Here is a 21,891-nt window from a genome sequence, read left to right as displayed (position 1 = left end):
TTGGGAACAGTATATGTTATGTATTTTGTGCCTGTTAAAGCAAACCATTTTTTTGCGTGTTGAGCTTCAGTTAATAGCACGTAGTCGTTGATGTGTGTTTGGGTACTTTCGGGAAATTTGCCCACTCATTTGGGGACAATAAGGTTTTTAATCTACGTTTTGTATTGTGGATGTATCAATAAGCCTGATTTTTCTTTCTGCATCTGTCATGTATGGCCTGTTTTATGAGTACACGTGAAGCTTGGTAGCAAATTTTTTTATTCCCGGGAATGGAGCGGTTACTGCGAACTGTAGCAAAGTTTGGTGTGATGTTGTGATATAGGCAGTTTTTGAGGAATGTTATGTGCATTTTTTGCACGGTGTATGTGAGGATGATTTTCTGGTAGGTTGTTTTTGTAAGGGTTATACATTCGTTGAAAGTATTGCATGAGCCCATGACCTAGCCTAGTGTTTGGAGCATGTGCTGAAACGATTTTATTATAAACATGTATTTTGTGTCACAGAGGGGGGAAGAAGGGGGGTGGCATGAGTAGACAGCCAATGGTTGAAGGGTTTTATGGTTACAAACACAATATAAATTAAGTATAGTCTCTGGGAAAAATCCCATGTTACTCCTCTTAAACACTATTATTATAATTATGGCTATTATAGCCTGTTTTTGTTTAGGAGTGTCCCTTATTTAAATACATTGGCTATCAATACTCAAGAGGGGTATATATATTTAGGGCATTATTGGTGAGTATAGAAGGCAATTAAGGTAGAATAAAAGAGGTGGAAAAATTTGGTACATACCTTTCTTGATTCTATGATGTCTTCCACTTCCATGATCTCGCTGAAAGTTGTTTACAAGCGGGGGGGGGGGGGGAGAAGAGGCAGGGAGCGTGGGGGTGTGTTTAGACGTGGGAAAATAAGTTTGGATAACCCGGTTAATATTAATAATATACAGGGTGTTCGGGATAAATTTGACAGTTTCGTAAGGAAAAAGAAAATCTTCTTTGTATCTATTAAATTTAATGAATTGACAAAAAACATTACAGGCAGAGTTAATTACAATACTATCAACAAGATTTACTCAAAATAACCACCATTAGCATCGATCACAGCTTCAATCCTGCTTCGGAACCTCGAACAAGCTGATGCTACAGTCTCCCTGGGAAGGGCCGCAAAAACTGTTTTAATTTTATCCATTAACTGGGCTTTTGTATTACTGGAAGTGCAATTGGTGTCTTTTTCAACTGCGCCCCATACAAAATAATCCATGGGGTTAAGGTCTGGGGAGTTTGGAGGCCAAACATTTGGACTGGTGAAGTCGTAGAAATTTTCAGACAACCATTTTTGACTTTTCCCAAAGGTGTGGCAAGGGGCCGAATCCTGCTGCCATACATACGGCCTACCATTGGCTACCCTTGTTATCCAGGGCTTGACTACAGTTAGCAACTCCACGAACAAAGCCCGAATTCCAATGCCAGGGTTCTTCAACACCTGTTCCTGCAGATTTGTGAGGAATTCTGCTGTACGAATGCAATCAGATCGTCTGCTAGGGATCTTTCTTCTTGCTACATCCTCGTAGTCACCATTGCAAGTCTCTAGTTCATGCCTGATTGTTTTTACTGTATTCAGGGAGCATTGGGCAGCAGTCGAAATATCCTTATTTTGATGGCCGGCACGAATCATCATGATACAAGTTATTCTCTTCCATGATTCAGGTGGGTTCCAGCTATCCATCCTTTCTGACATCTTGTATATGAATGAAGAAGGGTCCAACCTTTTAAATGAAGAGAAGTGTCTGTTAATACATGTAACTTACGGAAAAATATAATTAATTATAAATATGTCAAATTTATCCCGAACACCCTGTATATATAAATGTATACATATATTATTTTGAATTAAGGCACATTTTTGTGTGTGTGGGGGTAAACTATTGTGGCAACTCGGGAGGATTAACGGGGTGTGGAACCGTTTTGGTCGTGTGACCATCCTCGGAACTTTGTCAAAAATGAGTGTAGGGCTATGTCAGGGCAAAGTTGCAACTGCCAAATAAGGGCATTAGTTGTCGCTACATGGCCGGAGGCATGGCTTAAATTGTAGGGTCTAGATCATCCAACATTCGGAAATTAGGTAGGGGTGGTGGACGTTGATAGAATTTTCATCGCATTTTATGGCAATAGTTTCGGATATTCTTAGCATTGTTTCGTTGTCTTGTTTGTCTATGATTATGGCCTTGTCAATTTGGGGGATATGTTTTAGTTCGAGGGCGTGAGCTGCAATCTCAGTCTTCCCTGTACTCTGTGTTTTATTTTTCTTTTTGATGTTGCGATGTTTTTTTGTGTTCAGATATTCCGGAATGGGAATATTGCAATCCCTGAAGTGCTCTTGTAATCTAGTCCATAAGGACCTAATTGTAGAGCCGGTGTAGGTGACGTCACAGTCCTCTTGACAAGGGGACACAGTCCTCTCGAATATTTCTTTGTGTGTGAGAGATTTTTTTGGTTTTAGGAGAGTTGCTAATTTTTGGTTCATGGTGAATACTAGCTTATAGTCCATGTTTTTGAAAATGTATTTGTAGGCTTTGTATGTGTTTTGGATATATGGCAATTTGATGACCATATGATGTCAATGTGTGGTAATACAACGACAGCAAAGACCACGTTGTTGGGGGATTTGAATTTGTGGGATTTTATGCACGTGAAACATATTCGTTGAGAAAATTAAAAGATATGTGGAAGGAAATTGAAACTGGACAGAGAGAGTGTGTGTATTAAATGTTTCAAAGTGAGAGTACCTGTTAGGTGGCAAGAACACAGCAAATATTAGTCAAGTAGACAGTACTGACATTAGAATGGAAAATGATGTTATTAATTTCAAATGTGCATCCGAGAAAATAGAGGAGAAACAAATGTTCATAAATAAAGAAATAACACACTTGAATGTTATATTTCATGGACAAAGTGCAAAATTGAAAATTTGCAGAAGTGGCAAGAGCTTACCAGGGTCAGAAAGAGAAAGAAGCAGGCAGTCCGAAGTAGTAATAAAGACTGAGGAAACAAAAAAGAAAAAAGTTAAGTAGAAATTTATTTATGGAGACTCAATTATCAGGAGAGTACTTAATGAAAATGTGACAAAATTGCATTTCCCTGGTACAACAATTAATGATATTAGTCTCGCCATCTGGATGCAAAAAGATAAATCAGAGGAAATTATTTTGTTGGTTGCACAAATGATTTGACAGGTCAGAAGTATTCTATGAGAGAGGACGTAAAAGACTTGTTAGATGAGGCAAAACTGAAGAGTGAGAAGGTGAAGATTGTAAGTCTCTTACCACACAATGATATAGGTGAATTGAGGAGGAGCTAGTGAGTCTATATGTAGGTTGTGCAGAAAGAATCATGTAGGATTTGTGGTTCTGTGGCCTGTATTTGATGGAAAGAAGAATTTATAAAATGCTGATGGACTGCATCTAAATAGTTTTGGTGTTAATTGTCTAAAGAAAAAGCTTTGTTCATAGAGTATGCTGAAGTGCAAATTCAGGAAAACTTAATCAATCAGGGTGGAAGCAGGTGAGCTTGTGTGAAGACACCCAGGAGACGAGTGAGTGTGAGAATGACCAAGTGTGGAATCTAGTTTCTGAAGCAAAAATATTGAATATGGTAGTCAATTCAGGAAGTAAAGGTGGGTGGAGGCCTAAAGGGATGCTGCAGTTTCTATATACTAATGCCAGAAGTATCAGAACAAGGAGGAGAAGGAGTTTTTGGCATTGGTTAGTGCAACCTTGCCAAAAGTTATAGGCATTAGTAAGACTTGGCTAACAGCAGATGATGTAGTTACAGGAATAGAATGTGAAGAGTTTAGTATTTTCAGGGAAGATAGAAAAGATAGGATGGGGGGGGGGGGCTTCCCCATCTTAGGGGTACTGCCGATGATAGCAGATAAATTGCAGCCAAAAAGAATAGGAAATGGGTGGGAGGATGGCTGTCCATTTGAAGCAGTCTGGTGTGAGATTAAGGCCAGTAAGACAAAATATACAGTTGGTTGTTGCTATAGTCCAGGGAGTTCCATGGATGATCTGGAAGACATGCATCGTCAAATTAGTACAATGAGTACAGGCCAAGTGATTATTATGGAGGACTTCAACTATGGAAATACAACAGGAAGGAAGAAAGATCACTTGGAAGGAAATGGAATTTATACATCCACTGAGAATAATTACTTGAGGCAGCATGTAATGGAGGGGGACTAGTGGTGTGAGAGTATTTAACCTGGCCATAGGTTCAGAAGAGCTATCCATTATCAAGGTGATCATACAGTTCTTGACTTGGGGGATTGTACATGAGGAATATTCTGTCAAGAAGGGGGGGGGTATATGTGGAACTACAGGGCAGGTGATTATGACAAGCTTAGGAAGAAGCTTAAATTTGTGCCATGACATTAAACACTGCAAGGGAAAGATGGGAAATAGTTAAGGGGCATCTAGATGAAGCAGTATTAAATTGTATATACCTAGGTAAGGAGGGTTAATCAGGTAGGATTACTTGGATGAGTCATATCATTAAACACGAGCTTCAAAAGAAGAAAATGCTGTGGGGAGGTATGTAAGAAGAAAGGTGATCAGCAAACTCACAAACAGTACAAGGCTCAGGCAAGAAAGGTGACCAGCATGGCAAGGGAGGAAAAATCAGATTATGAGAAGAAACTAGCCAAGCAGGTCAAAGGAAATTCCAAACAGTTCTTAGGTGGCAATTAAGAGGAAGAATGACTATGGAAGAGTAAGCTTAATGAGTGATGATGATGGTCACGAGGTGGCAGAGTACATAAAATAGTTGAATTACTGAGTGACCACTTTGCAATTGTTTATCATCCTAGTGAGGTAACTGCTTTAACATTGCGACAGATACTAATGTGGGAACATTAGTATCTGTCGCATATGTTAAGGATATATGCGACAGATATGTTAACATGGAGGCTCTTAGGATATGGCAGAATCTCAATGTAAATACAGCTGTGGGATTAGATTGGATATCAGCTTGGGTTTTGCAAGAATGTGCAAGGGAACTGGCAGGTTCCCTGACTAGATTCTTTAATTTAAGTCTTGGCTCCTGTTGAATTCTAAGTGAGTGGAAAGAGGGCAGACTAATTCAGGGAGATTCTAAGACTGCAGAGTAGCAAATTAATGACCAATCAATATCTCAGACATGGTGGCAAAAGTACTGAAAAAATTGGTCAGGAAGAGAACTCAAGAATAGGTGGATAAAAATATGATACTGTATGAGGGACAACATGGCTTTGTGAAGGGTTGGTCATGCATTAGTTTAGGTAGAGTAATAGTTAATCAAAACAATGTCGAGAACTTGCAGGATGATTTAAATAGAATGTCAGTATGGGTAAAAGATAATGGGTGTCAGTTTAAAGTGAAGAAATGGCAAGTTTTGCATTTTGGGATAAACAGATTTCATGTTGTGTTTCACATTGAAGACACTTTACTGCAGGAAATAGATGAAGCTGAACATTTAGGGGTAGTGGTGGACAGACAGTTAAAATTTTATGGAACATATTGCTAAGGTAGCCCTTAAAATTACTTGGCTACTGAAGAAAATACCAACAAGTAGAGATAAGGAAGATGTTATTCCTCTTTATAAGGCCTTGATATGTCCACATCTTGATTACTGTGCAGAAGTCTGGTCTCCTGGATTTTTTTAGGGATGAGGAAGTGATGATTCAGAGACAAGTGATGAAGATGGTGAGTAGTCTGTGGAATGTTCCCTAAGCGGATAGTTTGAGGAAGTGTGGATTGCAGAAGTTGGTTGATAGGAGAAAAAAGAGGGGATATGATAGAAACATTTAAGTTGCTGAAAGGGTTTTATAGGATTGATGCTGGGGAAATGTTTCAGCACGTGGCTGGAGGGCCTAGAACAAGGGGGGTCATCCCTGGAAGTTGAATAAAGGTGTGGTTAGTAGGGGTGTGAGGGCTAGATTTTTTGCTTGGAGAGTTGTGAATCAGTGGAATGGGTTGGCATAGTCAGCTCTGAGTGCTTTGTCTGTTAATGGGTTCAAGGAGAGATGTGATAGATTGTGTGTATAGTTTGGGTCTCCCATGATGAATCTTTGGACTCCGTGTAGGTGCCCATATAACATCAATAATAATGATAATAATAATAAAAGTTATGATTAAGAAATGTGAAAAGCGATTGAATGGAAGGTTCAAGAGATATATAATAACCTTATTTTCCAAGAAAATTCAAGATATAAAACTATTAATATTTTTTTTTAATATGAATCCCACATATGAGAAATGGTACAACTTCTAACACAGCAGTGTCATATATGGGCAAGTGATTAAGCATAAAGAAGGAACCTGCTGAGATTGCTTCTTGAACTGCTGGAAAACATAGTCTTTCAGGAAAACTGTGAGGAAAAGTATTCCTAAGAACTGAGAAAGACAGAATTTTTGAAAAAGAAGGATCAGAATTTTTTTGTTAAAGTTAATGGTTGAATTATGTATGAATGTTGCCCAGTAAATGCTTGTGTATTTATTTGCCTAAAGGAAAGCGGATTTACAGCACTGCCTGTTCAGTGGAACAGTCTTCTTTCTTCTTAATCCTTCCTCTTCTACCTTTACAGTGTCGAGGTTTTTACCAACTATTAACCACAACCATAACTCAAGGATAAGGTGTTTAGCCCTATGCCTCCTGGTGTGTCCTATGTCTGTAAATGCATGTGTGTGTTCACAGGGCCGGTTTGCCTGTTCTGGGGGACCAAGGGGCTTCATCTATATCGACTAAGCTACAGAGCTTTCAGTGGAACAGTTCCCATGAAAATATCTATAGAAAATGCTAGTGGTTGAAACAGATTTCTGAGAAATTTAGTGGGATGAGGCTGTGTGTGTGTGTGTAGGGAGAGAGAGGGGGAAAGGAGGAGAAGGATTATCAGCTAAGCAATTTTTTCCCCTTCTGGAGAGCTTTGAGCATATGTTAATGTTGTTTCAGCTATAATATAATATCTGATATATCCTTTGGTGTGTACCAGAATATGAGATAATTATTAAAATTCAGCCATTCTTCTCTCTTCACATCCTTAAGATTTGAATTCTTTGTAATTTATCTGTCTGTCTGTTGGATTTTAATGATTTCTCTGAGACTTGAGTATTGCTTAACAAATTTGTTTGAGTTTGTACCTAATATCCTGGTAATTATTCCTACATTATATTAATATACTTTGCTAAAAGTCATCTTTCATGTTATAGAAACATGAACTGACATGTGTTGTCATTGCAAGGATTCGCTGCCCACATTGCTTCAAAGTTTTGAACTGGAAAAACTTTGATTATCATTTAGATGTTCAATGTTCCATGATAAAAGTACTGTGTCCTCATTGTAAAAGGAGCGTTCAGAAGAAGCAAATTGATGTAAGTATGAAACAATTATTTCTTTGTTTTTAAATTACTATTAATACTGTTTTTAATGATAATACCACCATAAGCAAAGATGGGCCCTGCCCACTCACCACAGTTGAGTTATCAGAGACAAGTGGCGACTGACTTTTCAGTCTCATTCTAAATTCATTCCAAATATGTTATTTGCTTTACATAATTTACTCTTTTTTTCCTTTTTAAAACATCATCTCATTCACTATCTAGTTATTTAAGAAGTTTTATTTCCATCCATCTGGAAATAAAACTTCGGGATCTGAAATCTTTAGTTTGAACACTACAGTGTTTTCTTTGAAATACTGTAGTGTTCGAAAGAATCAATTGCTATTTTAGCTGAAAGTTTCCTCTAAAAGTCATAACATAAACCAGTCATATATACTTTCTTCTGTCCTTTTATTTCCTTGAGGAGAGAAAGGTTCAGAATATTATTTTTCTTTTTGAAAGACTACGAATAAATGAAATGTAATTATAAACTCATGTCATTAAGAACTCAATCTGCCGTGTCCCCTCCCTGCTCTGAACAGCTATGTCATAGCATAACAATTCATAACTTTTAAGTTCATTCCAAAAATTCCCTCATTTCTCTCACAGCAATATTATACAGTAGTCCCTTGTGCTCCATTATGTGTTAAAGTTTTAGTTTTCGTTTGTCATGAAGCTTGAAAATGAGCCTCCATTATGTGTTGTCATTAAATGAACAGTAACTCTCGCAAACTTCAAGTAAAACAAGTAAATTTTTCATATTGTGAATTACACGTTTATACAGTATTATGCATGAATATATAATTGGCATTCTTGTTTTAAAAAAAAAATCATTGGGCTTTTTAAGAATATAATTTCATTAGCAAAAGAAACTGGTAATTATAAAGAGAAAAATTAAAATTGGCACAATTTAATTAAGTACTGTACTATATGTAGGCAACTTCTTCTTCCAACACCTTCAACCTTTAAATAGGTGTACAATTTAATGTAATTAGTATAGTATAATTAAATATGAGGGTGGCCTGAAAAAGTTTTCGGCCTAACAATGAAAAAACGGATTTATAATTTCAAAATTATTTTTATTTTTCAACTTAATCTCCATTAAGACTAATACATTTATTCCAGTGTTCCTCCTGCACCATTATACCATCCCTGTAGTGGTTCTCAGTAAGATCTGCAAAATACTCCACTACTACAGCTGCAATCACCTCTTGATTCGAAGAAAAATGCTGACCAGTGAGGAAGAGTTTTAGTTTTGGGAAGAGATAGAAGTCAGAGGGAGCCAAATCTGGGGAATAGGGTGGATGTTCCAACAATTCATAGTGCAGATCCCTTAATTTCCCATTGCCTAAAACACTTTTGTGGGCAGGTGCATTGTCCTGATGAAAAATGATTTTTTCTTCTGCAAACTGGGTCTTTTCTCACGAATGTTTTCGTTTAGTCTGGTTAAAAGATGGGAATAATATTTCCCAGTTATTGTTTTACCCTTTTGAAGATAATTAATAAACATTTTTTAGCATCTCAAAACACTGATGCCATGACCTTTCCTGATGATGGAATCGACTTTGTCTTCTTTGGCGCTGAGCAACCAACTTCTGTTCACTGTTTTGACTGCTGTTTGGATTCTGGTGTGTAATGGCAAATCCAAGTCTCATGCATAGTAATAAATAGATGCACAAAATCAATTTTATTTTTGTTAAAACACTCCAAGCACTGTTGAGAGATTTTCATGTGAGTGCGTTTTTGATCTGCTATGAGCAAGCATGGCACCCATCTTGCACACAGCTTTTTCATTTGCAATTCTTCATGCCAAATATATTCTACATGTTCTTTTGAAATGTCTATAGTGTCAGCAATTTCACGCATTTTGACTAGTCAGTCATCCAATACCATATCATGCACTTGATCAATGATTTCTGGTGTTGTTATGCTTTTGGACGTCCTTCACATGGATCATCTTCAAGGTTGGTATGGCTATGTTTAAACTCAGCAGTCCATTCCTTAATTGTCAAAAATGAAGGAGAAGAGTGCCCATAAACTTTTATGAACTTCGGAATTTCTTTTGGCTTTAAACCTTCTTTTACAAAGAATTTTATAACCACACAATACTCAATTTTATCCATTTCAAGGGATACAGACAACACTTTTGCTTTAGACAGCTGTATAAACAAACTACTTGATAGAATGACTTGCAATTTCACATAGATGCTTATGACGGATGTATACCAACCTAGAAAAAAATTGTGCCGATAGTGTTGCCATCTATGGTCGAGGCCAAGAATGTTTCATATCACCCTCATACATGAACATTTTACATAATCAAAAGGCTTTTTAAATACCGTTATTTAAAGACTAGTTCACGTGTTAAAGTTAAACATTAGCTCACGTGTCTGAGTACATTGTGAAGCGTGAGTTCCAACATAAACTGAATTGTGATGAGCTGTGTTTTGGCATACATTTTAAATCTATGTAATAGAGAAAATTAAAGAATATATAGCTTTGTTTTGTAATCATAATATTTAGTTTTTTTTAAAACCACCTATAGTAATATTTATATAAAGTACACTGATATCTTGGGCCAGTATAATTTTTTTGTAGCTGGTAGATTTTAGTTGTATTTCTGGAGCTCTGCTTACCAGTGTCATTAATATAACGACTGAATAACAATGGGCAAAGAACTGATCCCTATGGTACACACCACTGGTTACGATAAGAAGCCAAGAGGCTATTTTATCTGGCGACATAAATTAAGTTAAGGGGATAATAAATCCCGCATTATTTTACAGCCGGATGCGAAACTCGGAGTACAACAGTACAACACTATGGCAACACAAGTTGCCATAGTGTTGTACTACCCAAGTGATGACTTACGCTTGAACTCGTTGATAGTTCTTCATGAAAATCTTAGATTTCGATGTCCGAGTTTTGTATCCGGCTTTAAAATAATGCGGGATTTATTATCCCCTTAACTTAATTTATGTCGCCGGAAAAAATAGCCTCTTGGCTCCTTATCATCATCATCATCAAATTCCTGTCATGTACCCTCAAGGGGTGTACAGGATATGACAGTACTACATGAAAAAATTACATCATTACCAACTTCCTATCTACAATTTTCCTCCAAATCAGTCTGTTACTTGTCAAGACTCCAACATTATCAGATCTTATATTTCTATCGTCTAAGGCACTTTGTACCGTATCAATCCACCTATATCTTGGTCTTCCTCTGGGTCGTTTTGCTGCCAACCTGGCAGAGAACACTTGGTTTGCTAATCTTTCCTCTCCTATTCTATTTAAGTGACCATACCACCTGAGATTAGCTCTGCTAATGCATTCCTGGATGCTGATAATGTTAAGTTCTTTCCTAATATCCTCATTTTTAATATGATATTGCCATTGATGCCATCTGTTCACGCCTCTAATCTTTCTCAGGACTCTCATATCTGCGGCCTCTAGCCTTTGGTCAAGTGTTTTACTTCTGACCCAGCTCTCAGATCCATAAGTTAAAACTGGTTTGAAAACTGTCTTGTATAAAGCTAATTTAGTGTTCCGACTAATTTCTCTCTTATTCCATATGAATTTATTCAATTGACTTCCCACCATACCAGCTTTGCTGATTCTGTTGTCTATTTCTATATTTAATTTACCATCTTCAGTAAAAATCGTGCCTAAGTAGCTGATATGTTTTACTTGTTCCACAGGTTCTCCATTCACAACGCAGTTGAGATTTTCAATGATTCTGCCTATTTTCATTGTCTTTGTCTTTTTATTGCTGACCTTCATACCATATCTATTACAACAGCTATTCAATTTAGTCAGAGAATCTTGCAGACTTGTAGCAGATTTATTTAGAAGTATAACATCATCCGCATAAAGCAAAGAGCTGACATTAACATCTCCAATTTTGATATCAGGTTTAATACCACTTTCCTTCATAATGTGATTCATATAGATAATGAATAACAGAGGGGATAATGTACATCCTTGTCTCACACCAGATTTAACATTAAACCATCTTCCTGTACTTCCTTCAATTCTAACTGCAGACTTACAACTCAAATAAAGACTAAGTATTGCTTAATATAATGCCCCATTGACACCATATAACTGCAGCGTATTGAATAGCTTCTCTCTTGGCACCTTGTCATATGCCTTTTCGAGATTGACAAAACTTAAATACAGATCTTTGTTATATTCCCATGCTTTCTCGACTATTTGTCGTAAAGTGAAGATCTGATCCTGACAGCCTCTATTTGGCCTGAATCCAGCTTGTTCTTCACCAAGCTTTTCTTCCACAATTCTTCTCAACCGTTTCTCAAGTATACTTGCATAGATCTTGCCAGGAACACTCAGTAAGGAAATACCTCTGTAATTCTCACATTCAGTTTTATTTCCCTTTTTATATATTGGTACTATGAGAGCTCTACTCCAATCATCGGGAATTCGTCCCTCTGTCCAGGCTTTCTGAACTATGCAGTGCATCCATTGTAAAACTCTTACACCACCATACTTCAGCATTTCTGGTCGAATATCATCTACTCCTGCTGCCTTTCCACATTTCAAGCCTTTGATGGCTTTTTCTACTTCAAGTATGGATATGTATTCCTGACTGCATGCCTGGTCAGTGTTTTTTATCACTGTGCTGTCATCATTGCTTGTTTCATTTAGCAGTTTTTCAAAGTAATTACTCCATACTTCGAGGATATCTTTTTCTCCTGTTTTCATGTCACCTTTATCATCTCTAACTTCTTTTACAGCACTCTTTCCTCCATTCCTAAGTTTCTTCAACAACCTCCAGAATATTTTGCCACCTTCTTGATATTTATTTTCTATATTCTTGCCAAAGTCCTCCCATGACTTTTGTTTAGCTAGTTTTACACACTGTTTAGCTTTCTTACATTTGTCTCTGTATTCTGTAAGAGTAAAAGCTGACTTATTTGCAAGGAACTTTTGATATGCTTTTTTCTTTTCCTTCACTGCCTCTTTAACTTCCTGTGTCCACCAGGGAGTTCTGATTTTTTTATCCTTGCACACAACCTCACCACATGCCCCTCTGGCAGAATCAATCAATGTTTTCTTCAGAGTTTGCCACTGAATCTCCAAGGTTTGATTCCTGTTCTCAAACTCTTTCATTTTCTTTTCAATAATCTTTGTGTATTTTAGTCTACAGTTCACACCTGAGAGCTGCTCAACTTTTATTCGCTTTAAAACTTTCTTACATGTTATTCTTTTCAATATGAAATTCAATTTTATCCTGCTCAAGACTAAATAGTGATCACTTCCAATTTCAAATCCTCTGTACACTCTGGTGTCCTGCACCAGGGAGAAAACATCACTATCAACAATAACATAGTCAATGAGACTTTTCTTATTCCTAGCCTCTTCTCTCCATGTGAATTTGTGCACATTTTTATGTTGGAACATGGTGTTAGTAATAACCAGTCCATGTCCTGAGCAGAAATCCAACAGATATTTGCCATTATTATTAGCTTTGCTCTTTTCTCCAAATTTTCCCAAAATATTTTTGTATGTCTCACAATCATTTCCTACTCTGCTATTTAGATCCCCAACAAGGACCAACTTTTCCTTTTTCATTGTGTCAGTTGCTTTTTCTAAAGCATCAAAAAATTCCTCCACTTCTACCTTAGTAAAACCTTCTATGGGACCATAGGCACAAATAAGTTTCATTGTCCAGTTCCCCATTCTAATATTTGCCCAAATCACTCTACTTGAGACTGACTGCCATTCAAGAAGATTAGCCTCGTATTTTGTGTTGAATATTATGGCTACTCCTTCTTTTCCTTGATTGCTTATCGTAGTAATAATAATATATGGGTACACCGGTCTGGCAATTCGTTAGTAGGGGTATATGTAAGTTTGGTTCACTTAAACCTTGGTATTTCAGGTCTACCTACTCACTGATGAGACCTCAATAAAGGTCGAAACCGGTCTGGGTAGTGACCTCTCTTCATAATGTAAAACAGTAATACATATCCTAGGAGCTACATTTTACATTATGAGAAAATATTAAGGATAGTGACGGAGCTGTCCACCTTTGACACAAGTTGCCATAGTGTTGTACTCCCCAAGTGATGACTTATGCTTGGACTCGCCAATAGTTCTTCGACATGAAAATCTTAGATTTCGATCTCTGAGTTTCGTATCCGGCTGTACAATAATGGGGGATTTATTATTTCCTTAACTGAACCACTGGTAACCTTAAATCTTGCACTCACCCATATTCACCACTTTTTGATATTGGTTAGTTAGCCATCCTCTTATCCAAGCTCCAAACGAGTTCAGATTGAGATGATGAAGGGAAGCTTTGCATCTTTTGTGTATGACAGTCCTCTTCCATTGGATCTATTGTTTAGTGGAAATGACATTATCAGCAAGTCCAGATTGATCTGGCTTATGGAATTTAGTTGAAAATTTCATTATGACAAACAGCCAAGATCTTTTAGTTCGGCCAAAGTATAGTGAAATAGTCCACCAGTGCAGATTATATGATAAACATTGGGGTAGGCTAAAAATGGAAGCATATCTTTTGCAGAGCATAGAAAGTAAGAAAGTTCATTAATTGGATGAAAAGTTGCATTCAGTTCAACAGGTTTTTTGGTGATCCTCTCAGAAATACCCTTGAAATAAGGAATGGCAATATGGTTAACTTGCTTGTAGGCAAGCGACCTAGAAACTCCATAACGATTAATAACTCTACTAATAAAGGAGATTCAGTAAAGTTGTTAGAAAAAAGTCTTTATAAAATTTATCAAGGATTTAAAATCCTGTGTGGATTTTCTTCTGAAAGACAAAAAACTGAATGCTTCTATCTGGCCAGGAAAACATGACAGGTCTAAAAAAGAAATGTGATGATCCTTTTCCACTTCAAGAGTAAAGTGTGTTCTAGGATATCCAGCATTGATCTTTGGAATAAAGGTTCAGAAGGGGAGCCCTGCCACAACACAGGAATATTGTCCACATATCTGTACCATGAGGAGGATCTAAGATAGTGTTATCAAGAACTTATCCAGAACCTCAAGTATTATTCTCCCTGAGGAAAGCCTGTGTAGCTCAATGGATGTGGCGTTTACACACCATGGCGCTTGAGCGCACGAAGGAAGACTTTGTTTCAAATCTAGTTGGCGACTAGAGGAAATTTTTCTAAGCCTTTTTACGACCAGTTCCCGAGTTAGTCGATCTCTGGCATGGGCAAGCGGGTTTTTTCCTCCTGGTAACTCAGGTTTTTCGTCCCGTAAACTCAAAAAAATCGACACCATAGAACCCACATTATTTCAGACATTAAATATATTATGTTAGGGTTAGGGACCACAAGATGGCGGCACTTGTTGAGCTGTCTCTCTTCACTGTGTGCCGCTTAGTGATAGCCTTGGGCCAGCTATCTCTGATTGGCTGCCAGTGGAGATTGAGCTGACCACTCCGTCTCCAAAAGTTAGATACGGCTAAACAGCCTCCCCTACTCCCTGTACGGGAATAAAAAGGCGTCAGCTAATTTTTTTTTTGAAGAAAAACACAAATTTTAGTATCACTAAGGCTGATGAAGGAAAAGCTATTTTTATTCAAGATAGAAAATAATATTGTATAGCACTTACCTTATTGTTATGCACCACACTTCTCATGGTTCCCTTTCTGATAATGCAATTTCTAGTTAAATAAATTGAACTTGTTGCTATTTGCCTCCTACTTGGGATGATGAAACCAAAAATAAACTAAAAACCTATCATGGCTTTTCTTCTGGATTGTATAGACTCCCTAAAGTCCACAAATAAATGTTCCATTATGATTTGATGTCAACTGCATTGGCTTTCCATGCTATAAAATTGCAAGGTTTCCAATAAATATTCCTAGAATTGCTTTGATATGGCTTTCCTTGTCATATGGTGAATAGACATTCTTTGTCTCTTTAATTTTGTCATCTCTTGTGTCTCCTTGTTAGAGCAAGTTTTACCAGCAAGTTGATGGTACTGCCATGAATAGTATTTTTTTTCCCTATGCTTGTAAACTGTTTAATGGGATTTGAATACCAACTTCTTGTATGATTCATTCTAAGCCCTCCTTATGGTACAGATATGTGTAAGATATTTTTGCAGTATGGCCCTTCTGAGCTTCATAATTTCAAGGATTAATGCTGTTCATCCTTAAGTACATTTTTCTAGAAAATTGGAAAAGCATCACATTCCTTTTTTTTTTTAGACCACCTTATTTTTCGCCAGCCAGATAAAAGACTTTAGTTTTCAGTCTTTTGAAAGAAAATCCATGCTGGACTATATCCATTCTCAGTTGCATCTCCATCCTTGTTCAAAATCTAACACCCTCTCTAAGGCTCTCATATGTTGAGCTCACTCTATACACTCTACTAAAATATTACATAATGAAGGTACTGTAATGACAACACATTACCTACTTTTTTTTTATCTCAGTTAAACAATCTACATCATGAATTAAATTTACTATGGAAATGGAAGACGATAACAAATTGACCTTTTTAGATATTCTACTCCTGTGCTCACCATCAGGTGAATTAATTATTCCATTTATAGAAAGTCTACTTTCACTAGACGCTGCAGTTGGCTCACTATCCATCACAGAAGACTGGAATTATAAAAGTTTATTGTGATGTACTCATACTATTTGTTCTAAACTTCAACTATTACAGCAGAAACTCTTAAACATCAAAAACAAGTTATGAACTGAATAGTTTCTCAGAAAGTATCATACGACAGCTTTTTAATTCCTATAATCCTAGTTCAAATAACAAGGAAATAGTATGTTGAGTTCCAATCTCATGCATTTCCAGAATTCTTAAGAAATACAATTTAGTGTCTACTTTTCTTCCTATGAACAAATTACCAGCCTGGTCTTCAAAAGATAAACAGTTTCCTCTGGCTCTCCTTGGGTTTTATCAAGTTCTTTGTGACTGTCATCATTCTTACTTTGGCCAAACTGCATGCTCTGTAGAAGAGAGGATACAAGAACATCAATCTTATATTAGCAACAGTAAATCTGAAAAATTTGACTTGGCACAGCATGGAATTGATAAAGACCACAACATCCTGTCTGAAACATGCTTACTTTATTGATGTCAGTATAAATTTGAATGCTTGTTTAAAGAACGTGCTGAGGCCTTACTTCATCATCCGAACTTAAATAGGAATGACTGCCTCTCTCTGTCTAAGATATGAGAAAGTCTTATTTTAATCAAGCATCATTAATTTTTTTCAATAGCTAATGAATAATTAATATTGCAATATTTTCTCAGTTATACCATCATGTTGTTTTATGTATAAAATCACACGACTCTTAATTTTTCAAATCAATCCATTGTTCGCATTCTGCTTTGTAATTAACTATCATCACCACTGATTATGGCCTGTAATAGTCAGGCTTAAATATATAGGGCTGCTTAAGGGTAAAAGCTGTATAACTGAGAGGAGACCTTCACATAGCCTTTAAAGGAATGCAGAGAACTGACCAAGGCTTCTGACCTAATGTCCAATGCTTACCTTGTCGTGGTGCACCCCTGTTAGGTATCTACCTGGATACTGAACAAATGAGGATGGGCTAGCAATTTGGGATTTAGCTGACCAAATTGTATTTTATTGGCTTAAACCACAAATAAAATGATGGTCCAACATGACAGAATTTCATGCCAGCTGCGCGTTGCCCAGTTATACAAGACCCCTTTTGTTTTCACCAGGGAATCAGTGAAAAGTCAGCTACTGGAACAAATCCTGAAACCCAATTCAATATTGCCAGAGTTCAAGATCGGTACTATCAACATAAGAAGCCTGAATGGCAAAGAAATGGAACTGGCTGAGGGAATTGGATAAGTACCAGATTGACATAATAGGGGTGACTGAAACAAAGAAGGAAAAAACTGGTGAGAACTTTTTAAGCAATAAATGCAAAATGCTATATTCAGGCAATAACAATCAGGAAAAAGAAGTAGCTATAGTATTCAACATTAAATACAAGGCTAATCTTCTTCAAGTAGAGTAATGTAGGCAAATATTAGAATGGGGAGGAACTGGATAATGAGACTTATTTGTGCCTGTAGTCCCAAAGAAGGTTCTACTAAGGTCGAAGTGGAGGGATTTTTTGAGGCTTTAGAGAAAGCAGTTGACACAATGAGAAAAGAAAAGTTCATCCAACAAACAAAAGTCATGGGAAGACTTTGGTAAGAACATAGAAAATAAATAAATACGTAGGAACAAGATTCAAAGGAAGACTCTTATTATTTTTAAATAAAATTTACTCAACTGGTATCCCCCCAATAGAATGGAAAAAAGCAATTGTGATTCCTATCTTTAAGAAAGGTAATAGAGATGACCCTAAAAACTATAGAGGTATCAGTATACTAAATTCATGTTACAAAATATACAGCAGAATCTTAAATAACAAACTAATGAAATATTCCGAAAACTTTATTCTAGAGATACAAAATGGATTTAGAAAAGGACGATCATGTATAGACCCAGCCTTCTACCTAAAATTAATAACAGAGAAAAGAAGAGAATATAATTTAGAAACACATATTGCATTTATTGACTTTGAAAAAGCATTTGACAAAGTTAAAAGAAACATATTATTTAACATATTAAAAGAAAGACAAATACCAAATAATATCCTAAAAGCTGTCACAAGTATATATGAAAATAATCAAATACAAATAAGATTAAATCATGAGCTATCATATACAAGAGAGATAAACCAAAGGGTCCGACAGGGATGCCCCCTCTCAGCAACTCTTTTTAATATCTACTTAAATGAAATAATAATAAAATGGAGTAAAAATTTACATCAAGGAATTAAACTTTCACCTACAGTTAACTTAAACACTCTCCTCTTTGCAGACGACCAAATAATAATTACAAATTCTGAAGATAACTTACAGAAAGCTATTTTAAATCTAAATGAGATATCCAAAGATTATGGTATGATAATATCAACGGAAAAATCAAAAACTATGGCCTTTAAAGGACAAGATCCAGCAAGAACTAAAATAGTATTACATAACAAGATCTTAGAACAGGTAAATTCATTTAACTACCTAGGATGTATGATCACTTATGAAAATGAAAAAGATATAAACGTAAAAATTGCAAAATATTTAAAAATAACAGGTGTAATTAACTCTATATTTCAAAAATTCAAAAACAAACCAGGCTAAAAGTATACAATACAATTAGCCTTACCGGTCTTAATGTATGGAAGCGAAATCTGGACAATAAAACAAAAACACAAACAAAGATTAACAACAGCAGAAATGAAGTTTATGAGAAAAACTGCAAAGTATACCCTATTTGATCACAAAAGAAACGGAGATATTATGAAAGAATTAAACCAAGAACCAGTAATTGAAAAAATTAAAAAATATAAACATAGATGGATGGAACACGTTCAAAGAATGAAAACAGAAAGATTACCAAAACAAGCCTTAAAGTACAAGCCATTAGGAAAAAGAAAACCAGGATGTCTTCTTAAATGATTCAACGATGACTTCTAAGGCCGGAACAGGCCATACTAGGCGTAACTCCTTGATATGTATGATGATGATGATGATAGAAAATAAATATCAAAGTGGCCAAGATATTCTGGAAGTTGTTGAAGAAGCTCAGAAATGAAGGAAAGAGTGCTGTAAAAGGAATTAGAGATGATAAAGGTGACATGAAAACTGGAGAAAAGTATGGAGTAATTATTTCAAAAAATTACTAAATGAAAAATCAATGACAGCACAGTGGTAAAAAACATTGACCAGGAATGCAATCAGGAATACATATCCATACTCGAAGTAGAAAAAAGCTATCAAAAGCCTGAAATGCATGAGTAGATGATATTTGACCAGTAATATTGAAGTATGGAGGTATAGAAGCGTTGCATTCGCTGCACTGCATAGTTCAGAAGCCCTGGATAGAGGGACAAAAAAAGGAAATAAAAACTGAATGTGAGAATTACAGAGGTATTTCCCTATTGAACGTTCCTGGTAAGATTTATGCAAACATACTTGAGAAAAAGTTGAGAAGGATTGTGGAAGGGAACTTGGTGAAGAACAAGTAGGATTCAGGCTAAATAGAGCCTGTCAGAATCAGATTTTCACTTTATGACAGATATTTGAGAAATCGTGGGAATATAACAAAGATCTGTATTTAAGTTTTGTAGACCTGCAAAAGGCATATGACAAGGCACTAAGAGAAAAGCTATTCAAAATGCTACAGTTATATGGCGTTAATGGGACATTATATTAAGCAATCTTCTTTATCGATTTCCTCATGCCTGAGGACTCATGACCTTGGCAAAAATGTTTCTCCATCTACTTCTATCTCTTGACATAGCAGTTGCTTCTTCCAAGGAGACTCTTGAGATCCTTTGGATTTGATCTATCCATATTGCTCTTGGTCTTCCTTTCCTAAGTCTTCCTTCTACTTTCCCTTGCTTAATTTCCTTCTCGATGTTATCATGATCTTGTCGTGATATACATCCAAAATGTTGATGTATCTTCTTGTTGACTATGTCACTCAGTCTGTTTTTGATATTTTAATTGATTGTTTGTTTGTTTTATCCATTCATGAGCTATTCAGCATCCTTTTTCAGCACCACATTTCAAATCATCAAGTGTGTTTTGTCTCTCTTACCAAGTGTCCATGATTCTGCACCATAGAGAACAATTGAGAAAATAAGAGTATTCACTAGTTTATATTTGGTAGTGTTAGAAATATTTCTGTCTTTCCATATATTTTTTTAGTTGTGTCAAAAAGAATAACAATTCTTTTTATTTCAGTACGACAACCACCTTTATTTTCTATCAGGGCTCCAAGATATATGAACTGTTCTACCTTTTCTAAGTTGATGCTATGAGTAGATGTTTCTTCTTTTCCTATCGTCATATACTTGGCCTTATCTCTGTTAATTTTAAGTCTGTATTTACTGCTCTCCCAGTAAGTGACATCAATTCTCTTTCATTGCTGGCTATAAGCACAGTATTATTATCTGTATATGTGAAGTTGTTTATCTTCTTACCTTCAATTAAGATTCCACCTTTCCATCCATCAAGAGCTTTTCTCGTTATGTATTCATTATAGAAGTTGAACAGGTCGGAAGATAGGATACATCCCTGCCTAATCCCCTTTTCTATCTTAAACTATTCTGAGATATTTTGGCCTATCTTCACTGTTGCTGTGTTCCTGTCATATAATTGCTTTATTGCTTTATGAAGATTAAGGAAGGAGGTGGAGATTGCAAAGGAACAATTTGGCTTCATGCCTGGTAGATCAACAACAGATGCTATCTTTGGATTTCAGCAGATGATGGAAAAGTTTCGAGAGAAACAGCGGGAGCTACATCTGGCATTTATTGATCTGGAGAAAGCATACGATAGAGTGCCAAGGCAAGAAGTTTGGAGGTGTCTGAGGGAGAAGGTTCCGGAGAAATATGTCAGGTTGGTGCGGGAGATGTACAGAAATGTGAAGACAAGCATTCTGACCTGTCTGGGACAGACAGAAAGTTTTCAAGTAACAGTTGACTTGCATCAAGGGTCAGCATTAAGTCCGCTTCTGTTTAACATTGTGATGGAGGTGGTGACGGAGGAGGTGAGAGAAGATGCTCCTTGGACAATGTTGTATGCAGATGACATCTTGCTGTGTGCAGATTCAAGAGAAGAAGCGGGAACTAAACTGGAAAGATGGAGAAAAGTACTGGAAGAGAGAGGTATGAGACTGAGCAGAAGTAAGACAGAGTATATGTGTTGCAAAGTGGGCGGCGGCCAGGAGGCAGATCTGGAGCTGGAAGGAAATGTCATCAGGAAGGTGAGGGACTTTAGTTACTTAGGTTCAACAGTGGAAGAAGATGGAGGAGCTGAGAAGGAAGTGGGATGCAGGATATAAGCGGGTTGGAGGAACTGGAGAGAGAGAGAAATAGCTGGAGTGTTATGCGATAAAAGGGTGCCGATCAATCTGAAAGTCAAAATCTATAGGACAGTAGTGAGGCCAGCTATGACGTATGCTATAGAAACTGTGGCCCTGAGGAAAAATAACATCAGTAGGATGGAAGTAGCAGAGATGAGAATGCTTAGGTGGATGTGCAGTGTGACCAGAAAGGATCATCTGAGAAATGTCTATGTGAGGGGAACAGTGAAAGTTACGAACTTAGGAGCGAAGATACAGGAGGCAAGGTTGAGATGGTTTGGTCATGTGATGAGGAGGGAGGACGAATATGTGGGAAGAAGGGTCATGCAGATGGATGTGCAAGGAAGGAGGAAGCGTGGGCAGCCAAAGAAGAGATGGAAGAAGCTGGTAGAAGAGGACTTGAGGATGAAGAACTTGGATGTGGTGACAGCCCAAGACAGGAGAATGTGGAGGAGACTCATCATCAACAGTGACCCCCACTTAAGTGAGAGAAGCTGCAGAAGAAGAAAGAAAGAAGAATTGGGAGGTACTTAGTACAGTCCACAAAACAGAGATACATTGGAA

At 36.8% G+C, this 21,891-nt stretch overlaps 1 protein-coding gene across 2 annotated transcripts in view; it reads left to right on the top strand.

The window, feature by feature from the left end:
• The window catches only part of LOC150106122 (uncharacterized), a 273,819-nt gene that overhangs the window by 214,614 nt on the left and 37,314 nt on the right, over positions 1-21,891 (top strand). For both annotated transcript variants that reach the window (XM_090394494.1, XM_090394493.1), the window contains one exon: positions 7,241-7,402. In XM_090394494.1, the coding sequence (XP_090250620.1) occupies positions 7,241-7,402 (162 nt within the window). The remainder of the gene's footprint in view (positions 1-7,240; positions 7,403-21,891) is intronic.

This window comes from Typopeltis vanoorti, chromosome 6 (assembly GCF_054136105.1).
Source record: "Typopeltis vanoorti isolate ZY-2024b chromosome 6, IOZ_Tvanoo_1.0, whole genome shotgun sequence".
In the NCBI taxonomy this organism is placed as follows: Eukaryota; Metazoa; Arthropoda; class Arachnida; order Uropygi; family Thelyphonidae; genus Typopeltis; species Typopeltis vanoorti.
This window is presented reverse-complemented; position numbering and strand designations above follow the sequence as displayed.